Raw genomic sequence first — 15651 nt, 5'->3', positions numbered from 1 at the left:
TGCTGGGGGGAGGGGGTTTGGGAGAAGGGGGTGGGATTATGGACATTGGGGAGGGTATGTGCTTTGGTGAGTGCTGTGAAGTGTGTAAACCTGGTGATTCACAGACCTGTACCCCTGGGGATAAAAAATATATGTTTATAAAAAATAAAAAATTAATAAAAGAAAGTGAAACATCAAAAAAAAAAAAACAATAGAACAGATCAATGTAACCAGGAGCTGTTTCTTAAAAAAACATAATAAAATTGATAACCCCCTGGGCACACTTACCAAAAAGAAAAGTGAAAGGAGCCAAACTAATAAAATCACAAGTAAGAGAGGAGATATCACAACCCATAACAACAAAAATCCAAACAATTCTAACAGAATATTATGAAAAAATATATGGCAAAAGTTGGACCACCTGGAAGAAATAAATTCCTAGAAACATAAACTACCATAACTGAAACAGGAACAAATAGAAAGCTTGAAAAGACGAATAACAAGCAATCAAAAAAATCCCAACAAACAAAAGTCCAGGGCCAGATGATTTCCCAGTGGGAATTCTATAAAGAAGTGTTAATACCTATTCTTCTCAAACAATTTTAAAAAACAGAATTGGAAGGAAAACTTCCAAATTCATTCCATCGGGCCAGCATTACCCTGATACCAAAACCAGATAAAGACTCCACTAAAAAAGAGAATTACAGGCCAATGTCCCCAGTGAACAAGGGTACAAAAATTTTCAATAAAATACTAGGAAATTGAGGAGCACCTGGGTGGCTTGGTCAGTTAAGCGGTTACCTTCAGCTCAGGTCATGATCTTGGGGTCCTGCAACTGAGCCCCATGTAGGGCTCCCCGCTCAGCAGCTAGTCTGCTTCTCCCTCTTCCTCGGCCCCTCCCTCCTGCTTGTGCTTACTCTCTCTCACATAAAATCTTTTAGAAAAAACACTAGGAAATCAAACCCAACTGTACATTAAATGAATCATTCACCATGATCAAGTGGAGTTTATTCCTGGGTTGCAAGGGTGGTTCAAAAATCCCAAATCAATCAAGATGATATACCACTCTAATAAAAGAAAGGACAAGAATGATACGATCCTTTGAGTAGATTCAGGAAAATCACTTGACAAAGTACAGTGACCATTTTTTGATAAAAACCCTCAGCAAAGTAGGGACTGAGGGAACGTACCTCAACATCATAAAGACTATTTACAAAAAAACCCAGAGCTAAGATCCTCCTCAATGGGGAAAAACTGATAGCTTTTCCTCTATGGTCAGAAACAAGACAGGGATGTCCATAAGATAGTACTGGAAGTTTCAGCCTCAGCAAACAGACAAGAAAAGGAAATAAAAGGCATCCAGATCAGTAAAGAAGAATTCAAATTTGCACTATCTGCACACAACACGATACCCTATATAGAAAATCCAAAAGACTCCACAAAAAATTGCTAGAATTAATACATGAATTCAGTCAAGTCTCAGGATCCAAAATCAACATACAGAAATCTGTTGCATTTCTATACACTAATAATGAACCAGCAGAAAGAGAAACCAAGGAAACAATCCCATTTACAACTGCAGCAAAAACCACAAGATACCTAGGAATAAACCTAACCAAAGAGGCACAATCTGTACTCTGAGAAGTATAAAACACTGATGAAAGAAATTGAAGATGCCACAAAGAAATGAAAAGACATTCCATGCTCATGGATTGGAAGAACAAATATTGTTGAAATGTCTATACCACCCAAAGCAATCTATACATTTAATGCAATCCCTATCAAAATAATACCAGCATTTTTCACAGAGCTAGAACAACCAATCCTAAAATTTGTATGAAACCAGAAAAGGCCCAAATAGGCAAAGCAACCTTGAAAACGAAAAGCAAGGCTCATAGCATCATAATTTCAGACTTCAAACTGCATTATAAACTTGTATTCATCAAGACAATATGGTACCAGCATAGAAACAGGCGCGCGCGCGCGCACACACACACACACACACACACACACATATTTGGTCATAAAAATAATGAAATCTTGCCATTGAAATATGGGTGGACCTACAGAGTGTTATGCTAAGCGAAATAAGTCAGAGAAAGACAAATACCATATGATTTCACTCATATGTGGAATTTAAGAAACGAGACAAATGATCATAGGGGTAAACAAAACGAGGTAAACTGGGAAACACTCTTAACTATAGAGAACAAACTGATGGTTACTAGAGGGGACATGGGGTGAGGGATGGGTTAAATAGGTAATGGGGATAAAGGATGGCACTTGTGATAAGCATTGGGTGTTGTATGTAAGTGTTGAATCCCAAAATTCTACACCTGAAACTAATATTACACTGTATGTTAAGTAATATAAAGTGAATTTAAATAAAAACTTAAAAATTAAAAACAAAGGGAAAATATAATGAAGTCTTTCTAGCATTCCAAGGCTTTACATTCCCCTGTACACCAGCTTTTCCTTCCTCTCCCCTAATCGTTGCTGACTTCCATCAGCTTTGGTTCTAAGATAGTGTCTGCTGTTCTTTCTGGATTTTCTGGAGCAGAGGCCCCAAACAGCTGCCTATGGGGCTGTGAGAGTATAACTATTCAAGTCATCAGCCAGAACCACTGTTAAAATGTTTAATATCAATGCAAAATGAGATCAGGATTTTACAAGCAAGTTTCAGAACACATTGATTCTACAGCAGTTTATCTTCAGAGGCCTAAATATGAACACATACAAATCTTAAGGATTTAAAAAATATCACGGTATTTTTAACTTTCATACATCTACAGGTGACAAGTATGTGAAAGAACTCCTTTCCAAACTGAATGAAATATGCAAATTAAAAATGCAGCAATTTAATATACTGATTCACCATGAAACTTAGCAAGAAACTGTTCTTTCCCCCATACCTCAGAAAGACCACCACAAATTCCTTTCTAGGGCATCAATGTCATTAACAGTACTCCGCCATCAGCATCCAGACAGACCTGGTTCTATCCATCTGTGTAAATTAATGTTACAGTTCTGTGGTTGGAAATGCTCACCATCTTCTTCACTGAATTATACTTGGCAAGGCACCTACCAACAATGTACACGATGGGAAGTAAGCCGTAAAGAACATAATGGCTTGACTAAAGAACTAACCATATACCCTGGGTCTGCTAATTGAGTGAGGATATTAACAGAAATGTAAAATTTCAGGAGGCATTCTTTCTTCGCCCTCTCCAAGTTACCAGCACATATGGTACTGGGAAGTAAAGAGTAGAAGAAGGTGATGACAGCCATATACACAAACTCTCCCTAAAAATGAAAGCAAACTAAACAAAATGCAAAATATAGCGGACTAAAGACCAGACTCGCATTTGGGTTTTATTTGTGGCAGCAAACAACACCAAACTGTAAGGTTCAAAAATCAGGAAACAGGTTTGGGGTGCCTGGGTGCCTCAGTCAGTTAAGCATCCAACTCTTGATCGCAACACAGGTCTTGATTTCTGGATCGTGAGGTCAAACCCCACACTAGGCTCCATGCTAGGTGTGGAGCCTACTTAAAAAAAATACTAAGTAACAGTTTCAATGCACTAGGGGATCATCAACTTGCATAAGAGTATTATTAAAATATTTTCTAAGAGTTGTGTGTGCTTCCCTGTTGAATTTAGTGCCAACAGTTAAATAATCAAATAAATTAAATAAACCTCAAATATTTCCTTTTTACTATACTCTTTTCCAAAAATTACAAAACACAATTTTCTCTACCATTCCTCAAGTGAATTAGTAAACAAGTAGAAACTCAAAACATTAACTGTAATATTACACAAGGTAATTAATTTTCCTTTGGCAACTCAGTCTGTCCCGAAGTATTTCTGTCCAAAATGTGTTGGTGCGACAGGATGAACTTCAGTAGTTAAAATTGTGATCTCTGGAAACTCCTGAATGATTGATTTGGCACCTTTAAAAAATAAAAAGAGAGTATCTGTAATGGAATGACTTTTTGCTAATATTAGCTGGAATTCAGGAATTTTAGTCATTAGTTATAATATAGACAGAAGACAAAAAGCAATGACCTTTTAATACCTAGTCAGACTTGATTAATCTCTTAGTTTATGTGTCTGATACCTGAAAAGTTTGACAATCATCACACACCTCCACTAGTTCACTAATAAACTCTTAGAATCAAACTGTTTCATATCCAGGATTTTAAAAATACATTCAGTTGGCGAGGATGCGGAGAAAGGGGAACCCTCCTACACTGTTGGTGGGAATGCAAGCTGGTGCAGCCACTCTGGAAAACAGCATGGAGGTTCCTCAAAATGTTGAAAATAGAACTGCCCTATGACCCAGCAATAGCACTAACTGGGTATTTACCCTAAGGATACAAACGTAGTGATCCAAAGGGGCACATGCACCCGAATGTTTATAGCAGCAATGTCCACAATAGCCAAACTATGGAAAGAACCTAGATGTCCATCAACAGATGAATGGATCAAGAAGATGTGGTATATATACACAATGGAATATTATGCAGCCATCAAAAGAAATGAAATCTTGCCATTTGCGACAACATGGATGGAACTAGAGCGTATCATGCTTAGCGAAATAAGTCAAGCAGAGAAAGACAACTATCATATGATCTCCCTGATATGAGGAAGTGGTGATGCAACATGGGGGCTTAAGTGGGTAGAAGAAGAATCAATGAAACAAGATGGGATTGGGAGGGAGACAAACCATAAGTGACTCTTAATCTCACAAAACAAACTGAGGGTTGCTGGGGGGAGGGGGTTTGGGAGAAGGGGGTGGGATTATGGACATTGGGGAGGGTATGTGCTTTGGTGAGTGCTGTGAAGTGTGTAAACCTGGTGATTCACAGACCTGTACCCCTGGGGATAAAAATATATGTTTATAAAAAATAAAAAATTTTTAAAAAAAGAGAGAACAAGTTGAAAACTTGTTCATAATAACAAAAACAAAAACAAAAAAAAAATACATTGTTATAGAAACTTTCTCCCTGAAAAGTCTTTGTTTTGTTTCATTTTAAAGGCAGTGGAATAGAGCAAATACAATCTTTTCCAGAAACAGGATCATATATTAAGATAATGGCTTCTCAACCAGAATACTGTGAAACAAGGGTAAAAACATCTTTGGTATGTTAGAGTGAGCTAGCTTTCAGAAGTTAAGACTCTAGCTTTGGGGGTTGCAGGGAAACCGATGAGCTAGGACGCTTGCCAAACTAAAAAAACCATAGCAATGTAGCCACAAAATAAGATTTTTTTCATCTACCATGTCAAAGAATAGTATACCATTTAATGTATGCTCTTAGAATTAATACTTACTATTGGGCAGGAAGCCCAATAATTATTTGGTTATCTCAAAGTTTACAGTGCCACCTCTGCTGTATATAAATAGATGACCAAGGAAATTGCCCTTTGTCTCCATCAACACTTGAACTACAGGTGAATTTTTATTATGAAATGACAAAATAAGCAATGGCCTGCAGAAAGCAGCCCTCCTAACTGCATACACTGTAGCCCCTTCAAGGTTGGCTGAGACTCGAAACCTTTGGAAATGAGGAAACACCCTAACTAGAAGCCACATATTTCTCTTTTTTTTTCAATTAAGAAACAAATACAAATTCGCTGTCAAACACTTGGAAAATACAAAAAAAGCTTAAAAAAATAAAATGAATTGCTTAGAGTCCTCAAATCCTATGATAACCACCATTAATACAGTATGTATTTTAAAATGAAAATTGAAATAGTACTGTGTATCTGTCTAGCCTCTCAGGCTAAGGAAAGACTCATCAGGAAAGACTCATGTTAAATCCAAGTCTGATTTTGGTAGTCATAAGAGTCATAACTTGCATAAGTCATCTCTAAACTTGGTGGTAGCATTTAATGTTATTCTAATGCTGTTATTTTTTTACATACTTTCTTAAATTTACATATAGCTTTTTCGATGTTATTAAACGTTTTTCAAAAACATGATTTAAAAGTTATGTAATATTACATCCTTTGAATATATATTTATTTAATCATTTCTTTATTATAAGCCATTTACATACTTTCAAGTTTTTTCTTACACTAAAAATAACTCTGCAGTGAATATCCTAAGGGCTAAATTTCTACATGCACATATGATTATTTTCTTAGGATACTTTCACAATTGTCCTAGATTATATGGCAAAAAAATAGGGCCTTAGCTTCCAAAGGAAATGGAGAACACACAGTTCTACCCTTTATGCCCTCTGAGCAGAAGCAGAACTTAGAAAACTTCTGCTCTTTGCTTCATGCTGCAAAGTTTATGCAGCAAGACCAGAGGGCTAACGAACCTCAAGTTTCTTGCAGTTTGGGAGCAGTTCTCAGGCTCAGGTGAGAAGTCAGGAGAAACAGAGACACTTCAGCCACGTGCAGGCTCTACCCAAACAGGGATACCAGGAAAACAATTACAATCCCCTTCAAAGGGGTTAGTTCATACTTTCCCATTTGAATTTGAACATTAGACTGGTATAAAAATACTTTATCACCAAGCTGAGAGATGATAAACAAAAGTTATAAACTACCAAAATTCGATTTAGATTTAATGTGAAAGTAGAAATGAACTTTTCTTCACAATGAGAGTCTGGACAGATACATACCTACCCAACCCATGACTATCTGGAACCCCAGACATGCTGAACTCACCATGAGGAGTAGAGAACAGACTGAGTAGGATGATAACACTGGGTTGAACTCCATGTTCTATAAGAACCTTTACAGCTTCAATTACAGTATTTCCAGTGCCTGAAATCAAATGACAACCAAATGCATTAGCAACTTGAACATTTATCTCAAAACGTCTTTGAAGTTTCTTTGAAGTAGAGGCAGTTTGGTAATCCAACATAAGGCACTAGGCAAAGCTTCATTTGAAGGAACTGTTTTTTATCAATAACGTCCTCTTTTTTTTTTTTAAAGATTTTATTTATCTCTTTATTTATTTCCAAGAGAGAGAGAAAGAGAGAGAAAGAGGAGTGTGATGCTGAGCTTGATCTCAAGACCCTGAGATCATGACCTGCACCGAAACCAAGAGTTGGATGCTTAAGAGACTGAGCTACCCAGGCACCCCATCCATAATGTTATTTTCAATAATGGACATGACACACATACTTTTCAGTTTTCAAATGCACAAAAAACCATAAATTCATTCAGTATTTGAGATATCAAATCTGACACTCAACCTCCACCACCAACCCTGGGAGACAATACCGTGTGTGATCTGAATAAGCTTATAAATCAGAATAGGAGAAAAAATATTACTTTCAGAAAGGATAAATCCTTGAGAAATTCATTGCTACATTAATTGGGCTACAGAAGGGACATATTTCAATATATTTTTTGTGTCTATATACTTTGCCTCATTAGATCCTTTGCTTCACTGTTTTCACTCATTTTAAAACAAAAGCTCTTTGGAGCTACCAAAGTTTATTTAAACAATGTATATGCTCTTATTACACAATAAAAATACTGCCCAGGGAAACTCCAAATGCAACTGAGAAAAACACGTTTAGAAATGGTTTTGCCAAGTTCTTTATAGATTCTAGACACTAGTCCTTTATCTGATATGTCGTTTGCAAATATCTTTTCCCATTCTGTCAGTTGTCTTTTGATTCTGTTAACTGTTTCCTTTGCTGTGCAAAAGCTTGTGATCTTGATGAAATCCCAATAGTTCATTTTTGCCCTTGCTTCCCTTGCCTTTGGCGTTGTTCCTAGGAAGATGTTGCTGCGGCAGAGGTCGAAGAGGTTGCTGCCTGTGTTCTCCTCAAGGATTTTGATGGATTCCTTTTGCACATTGAGGTCCTTCATCCATTTTGAGTCTATTCGTGTGTGTGGTGTAAGGAAATGGTCCAATTTCATTTTTCTGCATGTGGCTGTCCAATTTTCCCAGCACCATTTATTGAAGAGGCTGTCTTTTTTCCATTGGACATTCTTTCCTGCTTTGTCGAAGATTAGTTGACCATAGAGTTGAGGGTCTATTTCTGGGCTCTCTATTCTGTTCCATTGATCTATGTGTCTGTTTTTGTGCTAGTACCATGCTGTCTTGACGATGACAGCTTTGTAATAGAGCTTGAAGTCCGGAATTGTGATGCCACCAACGCTGGCTTTCTTTCTTAATATCCCTTTGGCTATTCGAGGTCTTTTCTGGTTCCATATAAATTTTAGGTTTCTTTGTTCCATTTCTTTGAAAAAGATGGATGGTACTTTGATAGGAATTGCATTAAATGTGTAGATTGCTTTAGGTAGCATAGACATTTTCACAATATTTATTCTTCCAATCCAGGAGCATGGAACATTTTTCCATTTCTTTGTGTCTTCCTCAATTTCTTTCATGAGTACTTAGCAAACTCAACACCCAAAGAACAAATAATCCAATCAAGAAATGGGCAGAGGACATGAACAGACATTTCTGCAAAGAAGACATCCAGATGGCCAACAGACACATGAAAAAGTGCTCCATATCACTCGGCATCAGGGAAATACAAATCAAAACCACAATGAGATATCACCTCACACCAGTCAGAATGGCTAAAATCAACAAGTCAGGAAATGACAGATGCTGGCGAGGATGCGGAGAAAGGGGAACCCTCCTACACTGTTGGTGGGAATGCAAGCTGGTGCAGCCACTCTGGAAAACAGCATGGAGGTTCCTCAAAATGTTGAAAATAGAACTGCCCTATGACCCAGCAATTGCACTATTGGGTATTTACCCTAAAGATACAAACGTAGTGATCCAAAGGGGCACGTGCACCTGAATGTTCATAGCAGCAATGTCCACAATAGCCAAACTATGGAAAGAACCTAGATGTCCATCAACAGATGAATGGATCAAGAAGATTTGGTATATATACACAATGGAATACTATGCAGCCATCAAAAGAAATGAAATCTTGCCATTTGCGACAACATGGATGGAACTAGAGCGTATCATGCTTAGCAAAATAAGTCAAGCAGAGAAAGACAACTATCATATGATCTCCCTGATATGAGGAAGTGGTGATGCAACATGGGGGCTTAAGTGGGTAGGAGAAGAATCAATGAAACAAGATGGAATTGGGAGAGAGACAAACCATAAGTGACTCTTAATCTCACAAAACAAACTGAGGGTTGCTGGGGGGAGGGGGTTTGGGAGAAGGGGGTGGGATTATAGACATTTGGGAGGGTATGTGCTTTGGTGAGTGCTGTGAAGTGTGTAAACCTGGTGATTCACAGACCTGTACCCCTGGGGATAAAAATATATGTTTATAAAAAATAAAAAATTAAAAAAAAAAAGAAATGGTTTTGCCTTTATATAAGAGTACCTAAATGGCAGTCACTAAGCTGAACTGATTTAAACCCTAAGCAAAGTATACAAATTAAACTCCAGCCACTCACTGAGAATTGGATACATCAGAAGGACTTTTCTCCGGTAAATGTCTGGGGGGAACTTGGCATAATACACTTTGGCTCTTTGTGTCTCTTCATCACTCTGAATCAGGATCTTTCCAATTCGTATGGATCGACAACAGTCTCGTAAACCTTGTTCCATTGCTTCACCTTGAAGAAGGAAAATTTTTAAAAAAAGGGTGGGGGGATAGAATTAAAGTCCAAAAACAGACCAAAGCAAAGTGTGTGACTATTATTAATACAAGAAGGACATTGTCAAGATGGGAGCAATTCTTCTTAAGTTAAGAGCTTTTATTTCTGATATGCTCTTATTTTATACTTAGTGCAGGTCAATTAAACTAGATTAAGTCCTGGTCAATGAAAGTAGGACAAACTAGTTTTATTGCTCACTTTCAAGTTTTAGGGATGTCACTCTTCCATGAATACAAAAAATACAGTGTTTTGTTAGGCTGCTCCCTGAGCTTTTCCAATTATCAGGACCATTTTATTCCTATTATTTTAAGGAAGGCTTTAAACCACTTCAACCTGTTATTTTCATCTGAAAAAACAATATAGAAGATTTATGGAGGAATTGGGTTACAGATCAAGGTGACATTAGGAGATATCACTGCAGCCCAGCAATGAGTTCAATGGCAGAAGTTTGCCAGCAAACAGTGAAAAAAGTATACCGTTCCCTCCATTCCCCCCAAGAACCATAACCAACACTACTACTAACCTCTTGGTTTCTGAACAGCTATTTTTTAGTCTAAATTCCTTTCAGGAAGTGCTTGCCAAAAGTGAATCATTCTCGTACCACCTTCCAGATTTTAGGTTATATCAGAATTCTATCTGTACTGTTACTTAATATTTTTCTTTAACTATTTACACCTATTTTAAGAGGAAAGTGTCTATCACTGGTGTAAACATAAAAAATAATCTCTAATCTATATGAAAATCAGTCAATAACAAATAATGTTAAAAAAGAACCCTTGTCTCTGCACTACCCCAAGGTCATCTGCCATATTCTAGGGGTTTGAGGATGCTGCTGCCTTTAGGGCAGGTACTAGACTAAAATAGAAGAAAAAAAATGCCTTAAAAGTCCATCCCCATTGTCTTCACCAGTTTTAAAATGTTAAATAACATTGTCCTGAAAATCCTTTCATTACTTAAAAGCAACATTCTTTAAAAAAGGGAACTTACAGCTCCTATTCTACTTGACATATTCAATTGTTCACAAACAGAAATTCACAGCCAGAATAAGGCAATGCTTACATGTGGAAAAAAAAAAATCCATCTGTCTCCAGTGCAAGCAAGTGAGGCTTCCACTGAACCTTGGATCTTGTGCAAAAGTTTAGTTAGTTAGGTACCAAATGGAAGTAATCATCCCCATGGAAAAGGTAGACATACTAATTATAGGCATGTGATTTTGTTGCACAAAGGTTGGTTTAAAAGAGTAATCAGTTGGACTCAAACACAAATACAACATTTATAATACCAGCAACTGGAAATACCTAGAGTTAATAACAGATAAGTGTTTTTGCTATATGGCCACATACACTGTGGAGGCCAAGAAAAACAAGGCTGTACCCACCTCGAGTCTAGCCCTGACATAAGTACAGCCATCTTGGCAAAGCAAAAGCTGGCACCTTGCTCCCCCCTCTCCACCCACTCCCCTCCCCTCAGTAGTATGTGTGACATTCCTCAGCCACCCCTGGCTGCCCTAAAAAAAAAAACAAAGAGTTAACTTACAGAGATCACAATTCTTCAAGATAGGAGTCTCCCTCGGTTTACAAATGTCCTAGTGATTCACAACAAAGAAGCTATCTTCTCAATAGCCCAACTTCAAGAGACAAATAACTTAGTTCCTTAAGCCCTAATGTCGCCCTCCCCACCATAAAACTGAAGGAGGCTGAGGCAGAAGGAAATGTAAATAAAGTTAAATTTCTTCTAAACCTAAACCTAAACCTAAACCTAAACCTAAATCAAGGACACTTGATGGGAGAAATGTGAAACTTTATCTCTAAACCTCCAAGATAGTGTCAGCAATCATTCCCAAGCATATGACCCACTGATATACATCTAACGGGTCTCAGGAGAAGATTTTTATTACTGGTAATGAATAACCTTTTCCCCAGACAATAGCTAGCCCCTCAAGGTCCTGGAGACCTTGCTTCCAAAATTCCTTAGAGACTAACATCATCCATAAACCCCTTTTGTCCTCAACCACTGCTGAGTATACCTCTACTCTGCCTTTTAAAAACCCTGACTGTAATCTGGCTCAGGGTCCAAGTCCCTACTCTGCTGTGTCGGGTATACTTGGGCCCAAGCTTAAGCTTGCTGAATAAACCCTCGTGTGATTGCATCGGTGCTTGGCTCCTTGGTGGTCTCTCAGACGCAAACACTCGGGCATAACAACACATCAAATATAAAACTAAACACACTGAATAAGTCATTCAGGCCATCTCCGGCTCAGGTAGGACTGTTCCCTAGTAAAGAAATTTAAAAAAAAAATTTCTCCAGTCAGGTATTCAAAGTTCCACAGGCCCAAATTTGTGCCATATTCCATCAGTCTTCAAGCTGCCCTGTTCTCCCCAAGATAGTACCATCTCATCCTCCTATCCTACCCTGAATTTCTCTGAAAGCAGGCTTGCCTGTGGGGATAGGCCACATAGAGTAGATGCTCTGCAGTTAAAATTAATCAAACTCAGCAACATGCAGGCCATGATCCAAGGCACTATGAGGACAGACAACATAGGTGGTGAGATTTAAGTCAAGTCAGGCTGCAATTATGACAGACAAGCCCACCTCTCTCCTGGAAAACGACTGTTTCTATGCATGCAAAGAAACAAGAATCACATATATGCAAACCTACCGCTTCTCATTATGCTGACCCCACAATTTCCCTTCTCAAATTTCACTCCTTCATACTTGTACCCTGTTGGGGAATAGAATCAAAGAATTTATCTCTCATTACTGGAAGTATCCACTTATTTTTAAAGTGCCTGTAGTTTAAAGCCAATGGGTACAAAGCAACCCTTGTCTAGACATTCTGTATAACCTCTTAGGTTCCCTCTGAAAGTAATGAGAAGGCATGATTTTTCAATTATTTCTTAATTCTTCATAAAAAACCTGTGGAGATAATTGGGAGACACAGGCTTCGTTGAGTAGGAACAGGACATATGATGACATGATATTCACACACACATTCCTCAAATTGAATTCAGAGAGGAATCACTCCGCTCTGAACACTATAAACATCATCAATTCAAACTGGGAGCTCACTGTGATGCACAGGAGAGAGCCTCCTCATTCCACCCCTTTTATGAGCTCCTATTCTGCCTTAAAAAGCAGGAGAGAAAGGCTGAGATTGTTACCAAGACTTGCTCAACCATTGGTGCCATGCTGAATTGGATCAATTATGATGCAACAAGCTCAGCCCCTAATTTTCATAAAGTCAACCACTGAATAGAACAGCTTCCATTATTTACTAGAGAACAAAATCAGAATTTTAAATCCCTGAAATAGGGATCTTCAGCTGTGTTCTATTAAAGTAAAACAAAGTACTCTCTCCAGATGTCATCATTTTTAGTTTCCTTTGTCTTTTTTACTTCTTATTCTTTTACTTGGAATCTCAATGCTAAACCAACCTACCCCTTTATTAACACCAGCAGCTTCCCCACAGAGGTGAAGATAAGCTGCTAGCCATTCTTAACTCTTGTCCCAATGGGATGTCATCAAGGCAACACCTGCATGCTAAAGAATATTTATTAACCTTTAACTTGAATTGACAAGCAAGCCATTAACAAAAAGTCACCCATATAAATTTCTTTACTAAACATCTCTGAGTTTATTAAGTTGTTTAAAAGAACAGCTCCACCTAGACTCCTCATTTTGGATACTGATTTACTCAGATCGCTTTTTTCCCCCATTTCCCCCTAACTTCCAGAACTTTCAGGACAAGAATCTGAGCGTAACGACCCTTGTTACCTGTTGGAGTGGTCACCATGCATTCTTTATATGGCAGCTGATTTAATCCCTCTTCCACAACCAGTCTGATCTAAAGAGTCAAAAGAAGAAGTTGAGAACCTGCTAGGTCTAGTGTTAGCTGTTAGCTTTAGGAGCTGAACACTAGGCACAAAGTCAGTAACACAACAGGCAAGGGTTTAGCTTATGGAGGTAGGTAGGGGCCCCCAACACAAGTTAGATGCAGAAACAGATCCAAATGCTAGGCTGCTTGCTGGTAAGTATCGAACCTTGGGTAGGCACATGATTGCCACCAAAAGGCTCAAGTATGCCTTCTGATACTAATTCACTTAGGCCAGCCGATATTACAAGAGATGCAGAACTACAAGTGACAAGAGTCATCCTTAGATGCAACAGACTTCCTTTTTGAATTTTTAAAAAATTTAACTATGTTCTGTTAGTCACCATTCAGTACACCATTAGTTTTTGATGTAGTGTGCCATGATTCATCGTTTGCATATAACACCCAGTGCTCCTTGCAATCCGTGCCTTCCTTAATACCCATCACCAGGCTCACCCATCCCCCCACCCCTCTGCCCTCTAAAACCCTCAGTTTGTTTCCTGGAGTCCATACCCTCTTGTGGTTCATCTCCCCCTCTGACTCTCCTGCCCTTCATTTTTTTCCTTCCTTCTCCTAATGTCCTCCATGCTATTCCTTATGTTCCTTCTGGTAACTCTGAAAATAGTGCCCACTGGGAACTTCTCTGCCTTGTTTAGTACTTTGAAATTAAGTTGGATTCTTTTTAACAAAGGCTTGCCATAATGCAAATAAAACCTGAAACTTCTCAGGAGGAAATAAATGAATGGATGGGGCTGGATCAATTTCCCGAGCTTGAAGTAGGAGCCAGTAGAATGCCCTGGGGATTCTCGGCTTAAAAAAAAGGGCTTCTAATGATCTTATTGTGTGGTACAGAGGAAAGAATACATCAGAGCTACTAGGAATAGCCTCCAAAACCCAAATATGATACTCCTATGAGCACCCAGAGCCCACCACAATTAAGATAGTGTCTGCAATGCACATTTTCTCTAATCAATCCTTCATTATTGATTAAGAATTAGGAACAGCAGGGAGAAACACCATGTTCTATCACTACAACACAACACCCTGCTGCCATTAAAATGATGAATGCTAAATGGGCTAGCACTTTGTCAGCCTGAAACACCAGAGAGCCTATGAACCTGATGAATACTGTATATGTATGCACACTCATCTCTAGCCACCACCTTCGAGGTGAATGTTTCTCAGGTGCGAGCTGAAGGGAAGAAAAGGAACCTTTTCTTTGGATAGCTGAGATCTCTTAGTAACACTTTTTTTTTAAAGATTTGTATATTTCTTAGAGAGAGAGAGAGAGTTTGGGGGAGGGAGTGGACAGAGAAGGACAGTCTCAAGCAGACTTCCCGCTGAGCGTGGAGCTTGAGGTAGGACTTGATCTCATGGGCATGAGATCATGACCTGAGCCAAAATCAAGAGTCAGGCACTTAATGGACACCTGAGCCACCTAGGCACCCTGCCCAAGAACACTCTCCTAAAGAGTCTTGCCTCCTGCCAGTCTCCTGCAATTCTGGAACAGAAATTAATATGTCCAAGCCTTATGGGAGAACATAAAACCAGCAAAAGGATGACTAAATATAACGAACTCAAGATCTGAGTGCCAGGGAAGCCAATCCTGACAAATTCAGGATAGAATTAATGTCAACTATAATGGGACCCTTGTGCTAGGACAGTGTACAAGAAATCCTCAATACCAGAAACCTAAATAGCTCCAGTCCCTACCACAACCACAAAAGACCCTCCACACACTCTCCTAGTATCAGAACCTCCAAAGCCAGAGAGGTCCAAATTATCATTGCCTCGTGTCAATTGTCATGGGTCCTCATTACATGATTTGATTAAGATATAACGCCTGCCCTTTCAAGTATTTTACAATGACCACGAACTTAACTCCTTCCTTCCATAGACAAAAGGCAAAGAAAGCAAAAGAAAGAGGAACCATTTTTGACTAATGAACATCAACATTTGTTTTCTCCACAGCAGCCAATGACAGAAGTTCCTTCCTCCTTGAACCCCTTCCTTTGGTTTGATAAAAGCATAAAGACAGAATGACCTAACTATAACTCCAGGAGTGCCAACTACACTGACCTTGATGCAGTCCAAGTGTTATTACTGCCTCTGGAAGCTCAAATGATTGTAAATAGAAGTGGCCTCTGAACTAGGAATACTTAAGGCCATAAGCCCAAAAGGAGCCGCCTATACTCC

General features: G+C 38.7%; 1 protein-coding gene across 1 annotated transcript in view; it reads right to left on the bottom strand.

The window, feature by feature from the left end:
- Window positions 1-2601: 2601 nt before the first annotated feature.
- The window catches only part of UPRT (uracil phosphoribosyltransferase homolog), a 39500-nt gene continuing 26450 nt past the window's right edge, over window positions 2602-15651 (bottom strand). The window contains 5 exon segments of the mRNA XM_059157358.1: window positions 2602-3928; window positions 6657-6755; window positions 9381-9542; window positions 12244-12306; window positions 13359-13428. Coding sequence (XP_059013341.1) covers window positions 3822-3928; window positions 6657-6755; window positions 9381-9542; window positions 12244-12306; window positions 13359-13428 — 501 coding nt within the window. The 3' untranslated portion in view covers window positions 2602-3821.

The sequence above is a fragment of the Mustela lutreola genome, chromosome X, assembly GCF_030435805.1.
Source record: "Mustela lutreola isolate mMusLut2 chromosome X, mMusLut2.pri, whole genome shotgun sequence".
In the NCBI taxonomy this organism is placed as follows: Eukaryota; Metazoa; Chordata; class Mammalia; order Carnivora; family Mustelidae; genus Mustela; species Mustela lutreola.
Note: the sequence above shows the minus strand (reverse complement) of the source record. Positions and strands in the feature narration are given on the sequence as shown.